This window comes from Dromaius novaehollandiae, chromosome Z (assembly GCF_036370855.1).
Source record: "Dromaius novaehollandiae isolate bDroNov1 chromosome Z, bDroNov1.hap1, whole genome shotgun sequence".
Lineage (NCBI taxonomy): Eukaryota > Metazoa > Chordata > Aves > Casuariiformes > Dromaiidae > Dromaius > Dromaius novaehollandiae.
The window spans coordinates 8,493,661-8,513,323 of NC_088132.1; the positions used below are offsets into that span (position 1 = coordinate 8,493,661).

The window sequence follows — 19,663 nt, forward strand, 5'->3', positions numbered from 1 at the left end:
AAGCATAGAAGTAAATTAGTGGATAATATCTACTCTGTCTTTCGCTAGTCCTTCATTTTTCCAATTCTGGATTCATTTGCTCTATCTTATATACCTCCTGAAGAGTAGGCCTAGTTCTAATCTAGCATAGTCATGTCTGCCAGAATTAATTCATCCTCTTCTTATCCTTATTGAAAAGTTTGAGCGCAGAATCAGTTTCCACTAAGAGCTCCTTGCAAAGTGATGCAATTAGCGTGACAGGGTGTGGTGTTACTCCTCTGCCATTTCATGATCTTAGGCATTTAAGAATTTCATTGAATACATTTTCATTTCACAGTATTTAAATAAGTGAAAACACTCCATTTTCATTAGAATGTGAACGAGTGTAATCTTTTACAAACTGCTGTACTAATGTGTTTAAGGAGCTTATTGTAATACTGAGACACTTTTGTACCCCTGTTTGGTAGCATGTTAGGCTGGAGACATTGCAAAGCTGAATCTTTGAATCGAAAGCTAATTTCACAGAATTACTAAACAAAAAAAAGCTTCAGATAGTCGTTCTAGCCCGATATCAGCTGCAAAGGGGACAATTTTTGGTGTTTCATCAGTAGTTCCACTCATCAGTGGAATGACCTCTGACATACTATATTTGGGTTCCTTGTGAGTAGTAAAAAAAGAGAGTTTCCCAAATGGTTAGAACTTTCCATTTCCAGATCATTTCCATTAATTCTTCACACAAATGTGTCCAACTTAAAAGCTTTCCCATTTAATCACTCTCCTAACCAAGACATTGTGAGGGATTACTTTCCACCCTTCTGCTGCTGCAGCAGTTCCCAAAAAAGTATAGAAACCTTTCCTTGAGCTCCTGCTGAGATTCCAGTTGCGCTGACATACCTTGCACATCATTCTTCGTGAGAGGCAAGGACCATCCTGTCTGGACAGGGAGGAGGAATCTTGCTCTTGAGAAATGATGAGTACTTGTACATGCTAGATGCTAGTGACAGCCTATTTGCAAATGTCAAATTTACTTGGAGTGTAGAGATTTCTACAGTTCCTGGAAACAACTCAACACAGAGGAAGATACTCTGTAAATGTCTAGCTGGCAGGCCTGCGGCACAGGACACCTTGTTCTGTTTTGCTATTAGATGTAATTATACAGTATATTCTGCAGAAAGGGGATTAGCTTGAATAATACATATCTTGAACGAGCCTGAAGCCACTTCACTCTAATCCTGACAAATTAAGCAATGTGCAGTGGCTGCCAGAGTGTGTAAATCACACGCCCTCAGTTAGCTGTCTCTGAGAAACAAGCAACAAATTCCTTCCTGAACATCAGCCAGCGCAAAACCCCTCTGCAGACTTCACTTTTCAAGTTTAGTGTCAAAGTCAGGGCTGAAGGGGGAAGGGAATCCGAAGGCTGTGAGTCACGCATTCCCTTCTGCAGAGTAACAGGCTATAATTCACATGTCCCCACTGGGGTTTGGCGAAGGGATTAAAAATATTCCACCAGGGAAGAGTGAGATCCTTATGGTCGTAATACTCATGGCCCTGCTCTGCAGTATGAACCTCAAAGCGTTGTTCGCGTAGAATTTTTAACCCCTACTCAAAAGTCAGTGTTGGCCTTTTTCTTAAGGGTTTAGCTCTGTTTCTTGCTCTTTTAAGTTTAACAAAAAGTGATGGTTGGAAGCAAGTTAAATGTAAGGCAAAGCACACTTTGAAAGCACCTCTACCCTTTCTAGAATGCTTCTATTTATTCTGCACAGGGACACTGTGCTCTATATAGGTATTTTGTTAGATCCAGGCAATCTCTGCAGCTGCTTGTGACTAATTAATTGCATTAAGGATATATGTTTCACTACTTCTTTTTAGCAGCATTAACAGTTGACAGCTAGGAAATTTAGATGGCAGTTTTGTGGAAATTCTAAATACATACTTACAATAATATATTTGCTTGGATAAGATCTCAGACCACTTTCCAAAACATAGCTGTGCATTTGAATGTCTCAGAACTTACCAAGTCTCAAAAATCAGTGCAAGCCCCTGAAGATCTCTGTGAATTTTTTATTTGCTTGGTTTTAAGCCCAGTACTTTAGAAATAGTCTGTAAAAGCAAGTAATATAAAACATGTGCTTAGTATGTCACTTTTAAATGTCCACAGCCAGTATTTTTACACTCAGATTTCCTAAAGAGGAGAAAGTAATCATATGCTCTTGTCTTCATTCTAAAAAGGTATTTGTTTGACTAAAGTTTTGGGCTGGCTTCTTTCCTGTTGCTCTTTTTTTGAAAACATTTTTGTTTACTTTGAGGTGCAGAGAGGATTTTTTTTTATTATTTCCCTTTTTCTCTTCCTTTCCCCTCCCCTTCATTACACTCTTTTTAAACCCCAGAAGCTTTTGGATGTGCAAATGAGCTCGAGGCTTCAGGTAGCTTATCTTATGAAGAAAGTTAAAATGGTTGAAGGCAAAACAAGAGAAAAGCGGGAATTGAGCAGGTGAGGATGCAATGCAGAGCAGAAGCTAGAACAAGATGTTTAGTAAAGGAGCAGTTTGCCCCAGGATCCAGTGGGAAGCTATTCTTCCTTTTTGCTGCTTGCATGAGCAGTTTCCAAGAGAAAGCTTCATAATGGGATATGGCAGATGGTAATGCAGTAGCTGATTTGATAATGAGAAGGACTTTATTAAGAAGTCAGAATTTTAGTTGCCATTTTTATTAATGCTTGTGAAGGCTAGAAGGGAAAAAATCCAGCTTTCTAGCTGGGATGTGTGGATCCTCGAGATGTTGACATTACAATTCAAGAGGTCCTTTTATGCAACAGTGGCATGCGTTGTTTTGCTTAGACTTCCTTTTGCTGGTTACAAATATCCTTTTTGTGTACTTAGCAGAAATAAATATATTCCTTCCCCCTCCCTGCCCTTTCTTATGTTGGGCGTGATTTGAATAATTGCTTCCCTTTTTTCAGTAAAGCCTGAATATGGAGGTGAGAGAGCGCATACCTGCTTAGTCTTTCTCGTTTCTTAGTGTGTTTTCCATATGGGTCTACAAATCACAGCTGATGAAGGGAGGTATATCCCATGTGGGCAGTGACACAGAGGGGGGAGATTTTTATGGAGCTGCTAGTATCTTGACACATACGACTTTCCAAGCATTATTGTCCAGGTCTTTTGGGACACGAAAGTATCTGATACTGAGATGCCTACAACTATTGTTTGTTTTTAAGCATCCAGATCAGCGTACAAGCAAGCAATGATTTGGGGTATCTCAGCGTCAGGCTGCAGTTTGCTTTCCCAAAACATTATTCAATTGTTTGTCCTTATTTCTCTATTCTTAGACTTAGTTCATGCTCTTTTGTCATTACTGATACACAGCAGTTGACGAATTATCTGGGTGCTGGCTCATCCCCTCTGTAGCTTGTGGTATCTCTTCCCATGTTTGTAAGCTGTTGTCACTGCTTCTCCTCCTCCAAATCATTCTTGTCTAAATTACTTATATTTAGCACTGTTTTTCTTTTCCCTGAATTCAACCCGTCAGCTACGTGACAAATGACTGTTCCCTGAATGCTGTCCAATTTGTAAATACAAATTATCATAACTTAGGAACTGTGACAAACAATTCTGTTTTGAAACATGCTTGTTGAAATGCCTGATAAAGTTTTTTAACTTATACCTGCCCAGTGGCCGTATGAAAGTCTTAAGCCCTGTGACAGAGGGAATAAAAGGTGTCTAGGCATTTTCTGTTTTTTATAGAATGATCTAAGGCCTGGTTTAAAACCAGTTCTTAGGTAGTATTTCTCATAATTAGAAGTTCTGATCTCTGTTTAGGCTACAGGTACTGCTTCTGTACGGTACATTGAGTACCTCAGGAAATCACTTCATATATTATTTTCTGCACTGTAGTGACTTTCTTGAAAATGGCTGCTGCAGGGGTACCACGCTGCACAGCATCACTACACTACACTTTGAGTGCCCCATTTATAGTAGCTCAGGAGGAGGTGAGAGGATTGCATGGTTCTGGCACCAAATCTCCCTAGTTTAAATTTTAAATATGTATTTTTGAAAGAAGATTTCAGTCAGTTCTTTCATGAGGAGAGGTATGTCAGTGTCTGCCCTATACTCCCTGAAAATTTTGAAGTTTTTTGTCCTTATAAATTAATATTTGTGGTCATCTTAGAGACCATGTAGAACAAATGTTTCAGCTGTTTTTTGGAAGCCGTTTTCTTTTTGCAAGGGAAGTATTTGAATTAACATGATTCTGAAAGTCATTTTATCCCTCAAACTATACTATTCCATATACTATTTGCTGACAACGTTTAGCAAGGCCTAGTTATAGTGCCTTTGTTTTTAACATTAGGCCAAGCTCTGTAGTTAGAGTGGGCAAAGGACACTTGAATTTCCCAAAAAACAAGATCCATAGCTTGTCTGTCCATTATCTGAACACTGAATCTTTTATTTGTTGAATCTGTTGAATCTGAATCTTTTTTACTAAGCATCTAGGAAATACTTTGAAATGCAGTAGTAATTTTCCTGCTGTAGTTGTGTTTTTGGCTAATCCTTTTTTTTTTTTCCTTCTGTCAGTCTTCCAAGATACCACAGAACTGCTGCCCACTTCTTGTATTTGTGAATCCAAAAAGTGGGGGTCTAAAAGGTCGGGATCTGCTGTACAGTTTCAGAAAGCTGCTAAATCCTCATCAGGTCTTTGAACTTACTAATGGTGGCCCGCTGCCTGGGTAAGTCATTGTATTTTCTTAACTTTATTGTTGATACTGTTTTGTTAGCTGTTTTGGAAGGATAAGATTTACTGGATATGGAGATCTAAATTGCATCTGTTCACTGGATAAGTCAATATAAATTGCTTTTCTTCTATGCCTGAAGCCCAGAGTGGCAGATCACTCCTTCCAACTGGTTCTTATTCTGAAAACAAATGTAAACTTTAAAGTTCTCTAAAGAAAAGAACTGGTTCTTATTCTGAAAACAAATGTAAACTTTAAAGTTCTCTAAAGAAAAGAGAACAGAGTAGTTTCTGATGCATGTGCTTATATCAAGGCTGATAGAGTCCAATCCTGGGAAAGTCATACAGACTTTATTATAATGCATATCTAATAACTATTAAGGGTAAAAAGACTTTATGGTAAACTGGGATTGGAAAGAAAAATGTCATATTGCCTGACAGTAGTGCTTATTCTTGCCTTTATTTCTTCTGGTATTTCACAGAAATTATCAGGAAGGTATAATAAAATTTTCTATCTTGACTCCTGGAACCTGGCCACGAATGCAGAATTAACTGGGCCTGCCTGATCACGGCTGCAACGTTTCTAAATATAAGCAACAGAACACGATGCCCTAGTAGGGAGGCAGTAACTAATTGCTTGATTTAACCAACACCAGCTCCATAAAACTGAGAGTGATGGTTGTAGTTTACTCAAAGTAGGCTGGTTTTTCAGCACTGCTTTAAGAACATCTCTTGACAAGCTCTTCAAAGCAAATTTTCTCATAGTTTTTGTCAGAGAAATGGAGCTTGTGCTAGAAGCAAGTAAAACAACCGGTGCAGACTAAGCTTTTGTCAGCACTGTATAATTCTACTGTCCTTCTAATGTAATTCAGGCCACAACTCAGGCGGTTAGTTAATGTTGTTACATCCATAGAATTTTTCTGTAGCTTTATGGCAAAATGCTTTCACTTGCTTATTGCTCCTTGTGAAATGGGCGTTGTAAATTCTTCTGCAGTATGTCTTCATATGTAGGGATGAAAAGTCACAAAGTGTGAGAGCAAACAAGAAAATGGTAATGTATGCTGTACTGCAAGTGCAGAAGAGCACCATGTGTACAGTGTAGAAAACAATAATTCAAGAAACCTAATGAAAATCTCCACAAAGCTTTAGAGAATTATTGATGTTCAAATTAAAACTATGAATAGTTAAATCTCTGTTTTTGGTAAGAAAGGAACTCATTAACTCCAACGTAATTATAGCCAGCTGTGAAAAAACATAGGAAATTGTGATTTTCACTGTTTTTAAACATGTAAAAGGAAGCTTAGGTAGATCTCTTGGCTTTGTTAAATTTGATCCTGAAACTGAGGATAGAGGAAAAAGCCAGTAATTACGTAAGAGTGTTTTGTTTGAAATAGTCTACTGAGAAACTTTGTCTTTTCTATACTACGTTGTAACCTTTCATTGTCTTTCTGCTCTATTTCTAAACGCAGGTTTCACACATTCTCTAAAATCCCCTCTTTCCGAGTGCTGGTGTGTGGAGGGGACGGCACTGTTGGTTGGGTCCTTGGTGCTCTTGAGGAGATCAGGCACAAGCTGGTGTGTTCAGAGCCCTCTGTTGCCATCTTACCTTTAGGAACAGGTGAGCTCTGACTTCAGAAGCACTCGATGCACTCTCAAGTCACTCTGCTCATTCTCATACTGCTTCGTTGTTAGGGCCCTGACCTCCGTTCCCCTTCTGAATACAGTTATGATTAGCATTATTTAATGGTAAATTTGTTGTTTGGAGACCTAGCTGTTGTCTTACTGCATGTGAATTGTGATAATAATCAGTACTAAACTTGTGATGATGGAAATTCATGCAGCTTATTTATTTCATGATGAGTTCTACATAGTGTTTTCAGAAGGATTAGCTGCTGGGAAAAATTGCCTTCATAAGCATAAAATCTAAATAATGAGCTTAGCAACTTGAATTGGGGGTGGCAGAGAGCAGAACAAAGACTCATCTTCCCACATAGGTCAGATTTGTAGTTAGATTTTGTTTTCCCTGTTAAGTTGTTGTCTGAGTTCAGCAAGTATTGACTTAAGTAAACTGATCGTCGTTTTCAGCCTGTCACAAGTGTGAAATGTAGGTACTTTAGATGTTTATTTTCTCGTGTAATGGGGTAAAGATCTATTTTCTCTTACTTACCCTGAGGTTGTATCTATCACACAAAATGCACATAGTTTTCACTATATAGTTTCTTAATTTTTACACTTCTGAAGTCACTTTATTCTGTGGTGTTTTGTGACAGCTGAATCCTCTGTCCCAGGAGGTGGGTCAGCCCCTAGTGCTGGGATACTGCTGGGTGCAGTTGTATATTGGTCTAAGAGATAGAAAGCCAGCTTGGATTTCCACCTGAGGCATTGTATCTCATAGTCTTGCAGAAGGATTTCCACCTGAGGCATTGTATCTCATAGTCTTGCAGAAGGTTTATTTTAATTTTCCATCTGACAGACTGCCCTATTTGCTCTGAGGATGCCAGCCATGACTCAGTTGTAGCCAGTGCTGGATAGCGAATGCCATGTTACCTTTCCAAGGTAGTGTGGGTTTCACTTTCTGAGCAGGTGAGAGTGGAACTGGTGTTGGTGTAGATGTGTCCGAATGGGCAGGAGTTGGAGGGAGGAGAATATTCTCCCCTTGACAGCAGCAGATGCATCAGCCCTTGCTGGAAAACGGTGAAGTCAACTGTTCCCCTCCTTTTTACCCCTAACACTGTAAAAGGTTTCTCTCTCTCTTTTTGTGAAAAGTCTTCAGATGAGACAGCATGTGTATACGTGACATAAAGCACACGTGAAACCATGACAACACTTAGGTATTTTCCATGCTTATTGGCTCTTCAGTCCAGTCTTACTATCTTCATGACTTACATGGGGCATTTTCTTGTGATTTGAATTGTAGAAGAGGACTGCTTGATTTTTCTGATGCCTTTTGCTGACTGATTAAATCCAGTCATATTTTGGTGTTCTTACCTGTTGCCCAGGTAACGACTTGGGGAGGGTGTTGCGCTGGGGAGCTGGCTACAGTGGGGAGGACCCCTACTCTATTTTGATTTCCGTGGATGAGGCAGATGATGTACTTATGGATCGCTGGACTATCCTTCTGGATGCCGAAGAGCCTGCTGAAGGTGCGGAGAATGGCGTGGCAGAACCTGAGCCTCCAAAGGTGAGCCTGGGCACCTTTCGGGCTTGATTCTGAGGAACTGCTGTTCTACTGAAAGTCGCAAAGATGGATTTAGCACAGTTTAATCTTTTATTGCTCGTTTATCTTTGTGCATGGCCCTGAGTAAGCTATTCCTTAGCAGACATGGCATATGTGTGAATCTAGCACTTCGGTCTTGGTGGGACTGGTTGGTTGCTGAACACCTTTTTTAGTTGTTTGACAGGAAGTATCTAACAGAGGGATTAATGAAAAGATTCATGTGACAATGGCATGCCTGTTTGCTTCACTCGGAAAGAAATGTATTTCTGAAATGAGGAGAGCTCTTTGAAGGAAGGCCAAACATTCTCCAGAGGTGTGGAGGGGATGGGGCCGGGCTCTTCTGAGTGGTGCCCAGCAACAGGGCGAGAGGCAGCGGGCACAAACTGAAACACAGAAAGGTCTGTCTGAACATGAGGAAAAACTTCTTTACTGTGAAGGGGACTCATCACTGGAACAGGCTGCCCAGAGTGGTTGTGGAGTCTCCTTCCTTGGAGATATTCAAAAGCCATCTGGACACAATCCTGGGCAACGTGCTGTGGGTGACCCTGCTTGAGCAGGGGACTGGACTAGATGATCTCCAGAGGTCCCTTCCAAACTCAACCATTCCGTGATTCTGTGACTAGTGAAAACAGATTGTTGATTAAAACACCCAAGTCTAAAGAAAAGAAATCTACTCAGATCTTTCTTGTAACAGTTGAGAAAAATGACTATAGATTGCTAATATACAGAGGAAGTAAATGTTTTTCTGTCATCTCACTGCCATTGAAAGGATATCTGTCTGTGCTGTATCTTTTTTATTGTTTTTGGAGTGACAGTCTCTGTCCCTTCATTCGTATCACTTCTTTCTACTTTAGAAAAATTTAAAATGTTGATTGGAGGTGGTGACTTAGAGCTTTGTTTGAACCTGGTTCAGTTTATTTTCAAACAAAACAAGACCAAGAAATAGGACAAAAAGGGGATGGAGAAAAGAGAGTAGAAAAATTGTAAAAGGGTCAGCCCCTGTCTTTGTAGTTTAGCTGCTGGAAAATCCTAGGCCTTAAATGTCAGTTTGCGAATTGAAGTCTTTCAGGTTCCAGCTATTTTTAACTTGGGGAGACAGGGTAGATTTGCTCTGAGTGCCTAATCTGCTTTTTAAAGATGAAGGGAAAGATAGTCAAGAACTAGGACAGAAAAAGCTATGCAATGAAGTGGCATGCAAAGGAAGAATTTCAACAAAAATAGTATAAATTTGTAGAAAGTTGAGGTTGGCACATAGAGAGCTATTTAAAATGCATCTGAGTAGGTGAAGTTGAGTTCATTACTGATCTAGCATAAGTTAGCTACCTTCCAAGATAAGGGAAAGGATCTACCTGATGATGTCATGGTAAATCCATGGTTGATGCCAAACGTAATATTGGTGTTAATGCTCAATGAGTTGTGTACTTGTTGCATAGAATCACTTTGAAAAATTGGATTGGTTTTATTTCTGCATTTACAGGACTTATTTTGCTTAAGTTTCTTGCAATTAAGATTAAATTTTGATGTTCCGGATAGTTTAGACATAATTACTACGTATATCAATAATTGTCCATATGGCATTATTTTTAGTGTGGTGTTTCTGGAGCTTATTTTCTTAAGTCTGTCAAGGTGCAGGTGATTTGGAAGAATCATTTACAAAACGTACTTCTGATGAAAACTTTTGGAAACTCTTGGTTTGTACTGTAATTCTGTCACTGTCACTGTATTTGAAGAAATAATGCATTTTTTTTGTCAGATTGTGCAAATGAACAATTACTGCGGTCTTGGCATCGATGCAGAGTTGAGCTTGGACTTTCATCATGCTAGAGAAGAAGAACCAGGGAAATTTAATAGCAGGTAATCCTGGGGGAAAACAAGGGTGGGGGGCAAATATTTGTGTGTTGTAGTATTTCATAATTTCCGATTTATACCATGACCGATAATCTCAAAATGCTACAAATAATACTACTTGAGGCAGGGCTGGCACAGGAGGAATTAAACTAGCTATAAATTTTTACACATGGAATTTATTTGGGTTTTCGTTTTGTTTTTCCAAATGAGAGACCCAGAGTAGTGTTTGGAAGAACTGTTGTTATTATTCGGGATACTTATTTGCCAATATCTTCAATATCAAATATCAGTGTAATTCCAGGATAATGGAAATATCTCTTATTCAAAGCTGTTAGTAGAAAGAAGGTCAGTTCTGCAACAAGAGTAATAAACACATTGCTCAGAACATCTTTGTATAGTTCCTGCCCTGCTGGGGTTCTTGCTGAGTTGAAGACTTGCTTACTGCTATGGTGATATCTATGTGCTTGTAATAATGATAAAAAAAAAATCTCTAAATCTTACTGAGACAGTGTGATGCCAAAGGTGTGCCCTGAAGGCTTTGGCCTTGCTGGCAATGCAGATCAGTTGATAAAAATATATATATGTATTTCCTGTAATCACTGATGAGAAAAAAAGAAATTGCATTTGCGTAATTAATCAGTAGTTCTTTATAGAAACCATTTTTGACTGCCTTTTATTCCCCTGTGTTTGTGAATTAATGTCCTCTAATTTGTCCTTCAGTTGTCAGATCAAGAGAATTACAGTTGCACAATATTCAGATCCTTATTATTAAGAATATTCTCTGACTGATTATGAGTATAATGATGTTTAATCCCACCTCTCTTGCAATATTCTGTCTGTCAATACAGCTCTTGCTCATATGTATATATTTTTTAATGGAGTAATAGTAAGATTGTTTGTAGTACATTAATTACTGTTAATAAAACAGGCACTGGTTTGCATTTCCAGTTCACTGAATTGCATAATAGCATCAGCATAGGTAGTAACATCACATAATAAGTTCGCATATAGTAGTGCGTGATCTAGTGTGTAAAATAATTCTAGACTTATTTGAGAAATTAATGTAAGAATTATGCTTTAATATACTACTCTGACTTTGCAAAGCTGCAGCACTTTAAAAGATACATCCTTTCCTTATTGCCACTGTATTTAAGCATTATGCTCTGACCTTTATTGCGTTTTGTGCTTTTCATCCACTGAGCCCATCTCAGCCAGTCCACGGGGTGCAGCATCTGCAGTGCAGTAGGCAATGACTTGGTATCATTCTTGCAGACCTTTTACATGCATATTTGGACGCGGTGCGAGGAGGATGTCTTGAAGATCATGTGGGGAAGGAGAACAGAAGGGGCTGAATATTTTTTGTAATTCAAGATCTTGAAAAGAAACAGGAGTTAATGAATTGATACCGAGATAAAGTGTACAGTCTTGCAGGAGGCAAACAGCGTATGCAGTCCAGTGGTGCTGACACAGGATTGCAGCCTTTCAGTGCCGGTTGTGACAGTGGTTGTCACAATTGCTGGCTTTCCCCTTTCCCAGGATATACATGTTCATTTTCTTTCTTTCCATAAAATAACTAAAAAGTGTCTGCCTGAGCCTAGATGCAACAGCTGCTGACACGTGAACGGGCTGCTTGTGGGCAAGACAGGAAGTTTCGTGTTGTGGCAGTAGAGACTGTGGGTGCTCCTTAGAAGAAAGATGGACTTCAGTGCTCTCTGAATCAAGACCTTCGGCTGGTAAACATCTTGACAACCGTGCACTCTCTGGCCTCTCCTTGTAGAGTGTCTTTCCTTGCTCAGGTCTGCTTCTCCTTTGGCTAGCAGCTTGCAGTGCAATGATGATTTCCCTGCAAGGAATTTAGACCCGAGTTCGCATAACAGCACAGACAGACACGGTACATGTTTTTGCTGTGATGCTGTTTCAGTCGTTGAGTGCCATGCTTTGTGAGTTTTTTTGCATGGTGTAAAACTAAAAATGAGAGCGTGTGCCTTTATTCCTCATTCCCATGGGATCCTGCAGCAGTCTTTAGAGCTTCCTGTTATGGGAGAGACCACATCATCTTTGTGCCATCCAAAATTCACAGGAGACTGCTGGGACAGCTGTTCTCATGGCTGAAAGGTTAGGCAGAGAGAATACTCTGCCCAATTTAATGGAAGTTTAGAATTTTTTGCAAAGACACAAAACTGCTATATCTTTTGGGGGTGGCAGATTGATAATGTTGGTCATTTGGTTTTTCATTTTTGGGACTGAGAATGCTGCAGGAACTCCTGTGTGTCTCACTTTTTTCCACTTCGATCCTCTTGATGTGAATCTGGTGATGTTCTTTTCTGCTTAGTAAAATCATCTTAATAAAATCACCCAAACAGATGCTAATTACTGGTCTGAGTTCTAGTGTCCCTTAACTTTTGCAGTGGTGGTTTCCTCGAGATGGGATGGTAAGATTGCTGGACTGGGTATGAGGTGCTCATGTTATTTTCCTTGATAGCTTTCTATGCTGTGTGCTGCAGTTATGAACACTGTGCTTACTCTTCAGAGGTGTTAGTTAGCTGATTATTACTGCTGGTGGGAAATTGCAGTTCATTAAAAAATGCCTGGCACATAGATTTCTTATCCAGCATCCTTAAAGAAATTTCCCCAAACCTACTCTATTTGATATGCAGCAATTGGCAAGAGCTCTGAAAAGTCTGGATTTTTTGCATCAACTCACTTGGCTTCTTAGTGACTCTTGAAGGCTGGCTTTCTTGGTTTTGTTTTTTTGTTTTGTTTTGTTTTCCATGAAAGCTTGGAAAGCAGTAGTTGATGGTCTTGCTTTCTCTTGCCACTGGAGATACACATTAAAATTTCACTGTGAGTGGCAGTATAGAATACTTAAGCTTCCAATAAGCTATGCATAAATATTGATTCCATTAGTCTGGTTACCAGATACAGACTTTTGAAGGGTCAGAAACTCTAAAGTAAACTAACAAGCATTAACATCTCCTCCTTACCCATTTTCTGTACTGTTCAGACTTAGGCAATTTGATTGTGTTCGATATAACTGTTAGTATCATAACTTAATCACAAATAACATATAAAAGTGTTATTCAGAAGCACTTCATTGTTCTTCCTCTGTTTTCTTTCCTAATAGAAAGGTTAAATTCCGGGATGTAGGATTGATTGTTCTACATACTACAAAAGGTTAACCAAAATTCATCTGTGTTCATACTGCAGATGATAACTAGGCATAGTAGTGATGATCAGTACAACCTTGGATATATTTTGGTCAGCTCTGAGAATCTGCAGTTTCTCTTTGCACCAAATACCTCCTGCAAAGGCTTTTCTCACGGCATTTTTCTTCTGTACCTGTTTCTAAGATACAATCTCCGTTTTACTTCAGTGCTGGTGTTTGCAGTTGTTTTATTGTTCTGACGGACAAGTAAATAAGAATTTTCCTACTGGTTCTCAGCCTGAGATAGCCAGTGTTGAGTTAGACAACAATAGAAAATGCTGAGGTGACAAAATGATTGTTTTTGAGCTGTATTCAGTATTTTCTTAAGTAGTCAGTAAAATACAAGTTGCACAAGAGCTGGTACTAGAGTTTTCTCATTAGCATTAAGTGTATTTTCCATTGAAATGTGTGGTCATGGCTCTTTGGAAGTTTGGGATTTCTGCTGTTTTTAGACAATGTGGAGGTGGAAAAGTACTTCTCCCAGCCTTCTTCCATTCTGTAGCGGAGGTGTCGGTTCCTTCTGTCTCCCCACTCTCAAACAGTTTCCTGGCTCTGCCTCTGTGGAGCCCAGGCTTATTTGTAGTGGCTGGGGCCACCACGGTGCCCAGGCTCTCCCACGATGGCATCCATTTAGCATTTTAGTCAGAGGTAATGCCTCACAGCCAGCCCGGGGCCGAGCCCGACACTGCCGCAGCACTGCCTGACCAGCTCACAAGAGCGAGTCTGAGCAGTTCCTGCCCATGCGACACTTATGCCCCCAAAAAAGAGAGGGTCCAGGATACGCTTAGGCAGCAGGTTTGGGCCTTATAGAAGGTGCCCACTTTTTTTTTTTTTTTTTTTTTTTAACCCCTTTTCTTTTGAAATTTGGAGGGCTGGTGAGGTGTTGTAGCTGATGCAGTAAAAGCTACTGTGCCGTTGCCAGTTGCTCTTGGAGCCAGCAGAGTGCTGCAGGATGCTTTTCTTTGGGATTGTAGGGATGGCACATGTTACTGAGGTTGTTGTGATGCTCCAGGTTACTGTGCAGCACTTCGGATAAGCCATGCACTTGCTGCTTTCCCTAACCAGGCATTTCCTCTCTACCTCTGAGTCAAAACTGACGTCTTTCCCTTCACAAAATCCAGGCCGCGTTGAGGAGCACCAAGGTGGGAACAGTTCAGCCGTCTCCCTCCCAGGCAAGGAGGGCAGCGTATTAGAGCTCTCTGTTTCTGCAGCAGTCCTGTAGCACCACAGAAGTGCTTATCGTGTGGGCAACAGCAACAGAGACGGTGCCACATCAACCTAATTAAGTTGATGTCTCCCCAAGCCTGTCAACTCTTGGTGATGGGGCTTGGTAAGGGAAAGGGATCTATAGTTTATTCTCTTATGGGTGAATACAGGATTATAATACTTAAAAGCACTTGTTTACTTTCATAATCCATGAAACTAGTCCCATATAGGATTCCCTTTCTTTATTCTAACATCTTCAGTTACCTAAACTGAGGGAATGTACCTTTTGACTGTCCTGGTAAGGCGTAGCTTTATGAGTTTGGTCAACAGGGCATTTGGCAATATGTGAATTTTGACCATATTTGGAGTGCATCTTCTGTGGGAAGACAAACCAAAGAGGGACATCACCCTGAATGGTAGGCCAGATCTCCAAATTAGTCTAGCTCGTACGATGTTAAGTGAATACTTGCACTCTGGAGAACCTCCCAGATAATTCTGGGATGACAGGCACCTTGTAAGTGTTGCAGCCAAGCTGATACAGGACTCGCTGGCTTCATGGGAAAGGATGACCTAAGCGGACCCATGCCTCTTCCCCATTAGCATCATCTACATCGGTGACCTGGAGCGTGAGTTGTGCCTCTTAATATATACCTTGGTTTCCTTCAGCACAAAAAAGTTTTGGAGATTGCTCCCAGGGATGACATTTCTTCCTGCCTTTCTAATTAACTTTGGCAAAACTACTATCTGCATAGTGTATGTAACCAAAGGTTTCCTTCAGGAGACACTATTTTTTTGAACAGGTGGGCAAGCTAATGTGTCATGGGCTGCTGCTAGCCAGTAGACTGACAGCTTCCACTTGCACCGTCTCCCCTAATCATGTCCCACATGTAGATGCATGAAGAATGGTGGTGCTCTTCTGTAGTAGTGGATGTGCAAAGTTCACATTACAGGCTTGGTTAGCCATTTTATTCGTAACATCTTTCACCTGCAAAACTGTTTGGTAGGTGGTGACTTTTTAATGTTATAAGAATCACTTCAGTGGTTCTTGTTTGGTCGCAGTGCTCTAATAAGAGATATAAAAGGAATGGAATATGTATGCAAGCATGGAGTGATAGGACTTTCTCTCTGATGGTTTTCACACTTCATCATGGAGTGCCACGCCCAATGTATCTGGACCCTGTGGACCTTAGTGATCCATAACAGTTTTCTTAAAAGTCATGAAATTCAGGACTGTGTCTGCAGTCATTGTACTGTGCTATACTCTTTCAGTTTCTGAAGATTGTTTCTTCATGGAACAAAAGTTAATATCTAATGGAGATACGTAAAGTGCCATGTTTCCTGTCTATATTCTGCTATTTTTCAGTGGTAGGTAGTGCATTCAAAACAGACAAAACATGTCTTAGCATAGACGTATCTTTTGGCCTTGTCTGGAGTGGAAGCATATATTAAATCATGTTACATCACATACGTCTAATTCTGTGCTGTTTAAAATTGCTAGCATATAGGACTAATCGTTCCCAATGTAATAATTTAAAGAAACTGAACAGTCTCTGTCTGAAGAGTTGATTATAACCCACATGTTAAATTGGCTGTCTTCCCCACTTGAATGTCTGCACCATTTAGACACACTGCTGGAGGCATCTAGCAGAGTTAGATTTCAGTGACATCCATGTGCTAATAAGGTCAAATAATGGAAATTCATGCTTTTTATTTTTGTTTTTCCTGAAGACAATGTATCCCAGTGTTCCAATTATAGAAGAAAAGACTGTGTGTTTAACTGGTATTTGCTTACATTACTCTTAAAAAAGTTTTCACCTTTCTAGGGATGCTGTGAGCTCTTTCTCATTTTTTTTGACTCTAAAATTAGAGATGTCAGAGATCTGTCACGTGTCAACATTATTAAGCATGTTTTAAGTTTCTACAGCTGAGTATATTTAAAATAAATTAGCAATATGTAAAGCCCAAACTTGCTAAGGTTTTCGTGCCTTAATTATTCTATCACTGCATGATCAAACATTTGAAAGCACTTCATGAACTTAATTAAAAATGTCTTAATTAAAAATACAGTTTTTCAGCCCAGAAGTTTACTTTTCAAAGAAGTTTTGCATTCAGGCAACACTTTAAGGATTTTTTCATGATAAAATTTTGGAGGTCTCTAATCGACAGTATGATTTGTTTCTTGAGTAGATGGTATAAGTAGTAGCAGTTTGTGGTTTATGCTTTGTTTCTGGAATAAAGCTAGAAGAATTCAGAGAAGTTTTTAATTGAAAAATTCTTTAAGCATACCGGCTAGAGGACAATGCTATCCCATGTACGAAGAAAAGAATGCTGTGCTGGGCCTTGTCACTTCAGTAACAGTATGCTGATCTGCTCCTAGGTTTCACAACAAAGGAGTTTATGTGAAAGTTGGGCTGCAGAAGATAAGTCATACCAGAAATCTTCACAAAGACATAAAGCTTCAGGTGGACCAGCACGAGGTGGAGTTGCCAAGTATAGAAGGACTCATTTTTATTAATATCCCCAGGTAAAAAGGAGAGGAAGGATCCTGTCTTGGTACATATCTGTATGTATATATGGAAATGCTGTTTGGTATTTGAACATCACCCTTGTCGTTAAATGGTCTAGACTGATAGATGACTGTTACTGGGTATTCTTGATTACAGCCTCCTCCACAACCCTGGCTTTGCAGCTGTTGCTAGGAAAAGTAACTCTCAGTACTGTTTTGACATCATTTGGTGGAACCACCTTGTTTTGCCAGTGCAAACCCCAGTACACTTGCTGTTCCTTCTCCTGTGTCCTAACATTAATTTGGAATGATTTCTTCACCAAAGGTATTCAGGTTTCTTGGGACCAGCTTTCTGGTAAAGCATGGCTTTTTAGACATGGTCAGTTGGCCTTTAGTTTCTGTCCACTACCATTTCCCCCAAACCGTTTGAACCCTTGACCAGATTTCACCAACCATGACTTGTGGAAGAATCGAAGATCATCAGCTTGCACACGTCTTGTGACCAGCTGGAGACCAGGTGCCTGAGCAGCTCCTCCAGTGATGCCCAGGCAGGATTTAGTGGTCAAATGCCATGTAGATCCAGCAGCCAGGTGGTCAGTCAGGATGTGCAGGGTGGCTGCACAATATTATCCAGGTAGCTTTTAGCAGCAAGTTACCATGGGAAGGGGCCTGTCCTGTCACCTGCAGCAGGCCGGAGTTATTGCTGTGGAAGAAGGGGGCACAAATCTGTAGGAAATTCCTTCCTTAGATTTACTGCTGACAGCGTGGTTTTTTGTTTGCAGAAGAACAACAGGTGATCAGTGCTGCCACACTATAATTTTCAAATATGTCATTTTCCTAAACCGCCTGGATCTCTTTCCATTTTTAATTTGAAAATACATACACACACGTAGGTACATGCACACATGTATACATGCATATGAAAACGATGGAGGAAAAAGATCATGATTAGTGTTGAGCGGTTAATGCACTAAAAAAACCAAAGTGATTTGAGGAAGAAGGTTGATACATCGTAGAAAACAACTTCTGGTTGTCAGAAGCATTTGTGAGGATGGAAGTGCATGAATAACTGCTAAACTACTAGTGAGTTTTGCCAGATACAGAAATAAAAATTTGATACTTTACCTTTAGTTATTTACTTTTAGTTTCCCTTCAGTAGCTTCTATGAATATTGTCAAGATCAGTAAGATCTGTATTAACTTTTTAATCCTTTGAAGTTAAAGGTCAGGAAAGCTATAACCTTTATGTCCCAGCAAACTAAAACTCTTTGGAGTTACGTTTCTCACATCTCCTTTTTTTCTTCTTTCAAGTGGAAGCTGCTTACTTCACTACTTCTTTCACTCCTGAAATACCTCATCAGAAGCCTTCCACATTTTAGGAGGTTTCGCTGCTTTTACAATGCAGGATAACTATGCTGTCTGCCTCCAGCTGGGGGGGAGCAGTGTCCAGCTCTTGATGCCTGACAAGCGCATCTGGTGTTGGGTTGGTGGGGTGCTCTGCAGGAGAGCCCAGCGTCCGCGGGTTGGTCACCCTGGTGTTGTCTCCACGCAGCTGGGGATCCGGAGCTGATCTCTGGGGGTCGGACAGCGACAATCGTTTTGAGAAACCGCGGATCGACGATGGCTTGCTCGAAGTGGTTGGTGTGACTGGCGTTGTTCACATGGTAAGTTGGTGCCCCAGTGAGAGTGGTCCAGCTCTCATATCCCAGGCAGGCATTGAACCCAACAGAAACATACATACATACATACATATATATATATATATGTATATACATATATACATATATGTACATATCAAAAAACAGTCCTGTTTCTCAGGAAACTAAGAAACAGGACTATGTTTTTGAATTCAGAAAGAGAAATGTTAGTTACACAAAACAATGAAAAGTCAAGGCTGAAGTAAATGCAGTGCATTTGCTTGTTTCTAGTAATGAAGAGATATAAAATCAAAATCAAATAATAGTAATCAAATAATCATAAATAATAAAAAGACGATTAGAATTGGCTTTCCTTTGTATTTGCTGTGCTTTCTTTGCCTTTTGTCCTTTAAATGTATGGATGTATTTTGTTCAGGATAATTTCAGGAATTCTTTACTCCATACCTGTGTCTTTACAAGCTGTTAGTTATGTAATGTAATAACAGCACTTTAGTGTCTTTCTTGCTTGTGAATAAAGTGATTAATTAAGTTGTGGGTGGGGACTATAAAACTAGCTTACTTCAAAATGCAGAATGAATTACCTTTATCATAACCTTTATCATGGTGTCAAAACCAAACAGTTATAGGATTAAAAACATGATTTTATTTTAATGTTATGAGAACACCCATTCTTCACTTAAGGTTTTTTATAAATATACTGTCTTACCTCATCACAATCAGTCTGCCCTTAATTGGCAGAGATTCCTTTAAGACAAGTGGCTTTATAATTAATCTGCCACAGGTTATCCAATACTTTTCTCTGAAAATCTGATGCTAGCTGCTCTTGGTCTGCATGCTATATGAAGCAGATGATAGGTCAGTTCTGCAGGGAATATTATGGCTCAGTTTGTGCAGCTTTAATTCTTCCATGTATTAGATATGTGTTACAATGGCCTGCTATTAGCAGTGCTGTCCTACGGGTTAGTTTTATTTTTGTGTTTTAATATTTCTTTCACAATTTTAAGAAATCTGCTGCTGAAAAAGTGGTATGTGGTCAGGTAACTAGAGACAACAAATCCATACAACCACCAAAAATGGAAAGGTGGGTACTTAAGATTGTTTGTGCAGCTCAACCTTTGATGTCTGCCAACTTTGCAGTTTTATAATTTAGTTCTTTTAAGGAATATAAATATAAAACATTCCATTAGAAGAAGTGGTTTGCTGGAGATCCTTAAAAGTTTTAACTAGTTAGAAGCAACAAGGAATGTACCATTGGGTTGGAATATAAATGTTAACAAACCTGTGCTCTGGCTTTGTGATCTTGTGTTGAGATTTTTACCT

The 19,663-nt window shown here is 39.7% G+C and overlaps 1 protein-coding gene across 1 annotated transcript in view; it reads left to right on the forward strand.

Moving 5' to 3' along the window:
* The window catches only part of DGKQ (diacylglycerol kinase theta), a 100,691-nt gene that overhangs the window by 71,547 nt on the left and 9,481 nt on the right, over positions 1-19,663 (forward strand). Inside the window, exons 16-21 of the mRNA XM_026100521.2 lie at positions 4,551-4,702; positions 6,174-6,322; positions 7,704-7,885; positions 9,675-9,775; positions 16,558-16,704; positions 18,238-18,349. Coding sequence (XP_025956306.2) covers positions 4,551-4,702; positions 6,174-6,322; positions 7,704-7,885; positions 9,675-9,775; positions 16,558-16,704; positions 18,238-18,349 — 843 coding nt within the window. The remainder of the gene's footprint in view (positions 1-4,550; positions 4,703-6,173; positions 6,323-7,703; positions 7,886-9,674; positions 9,776-16,557; positions 16,705-18,237; positions 18,350-19,663) is intronic.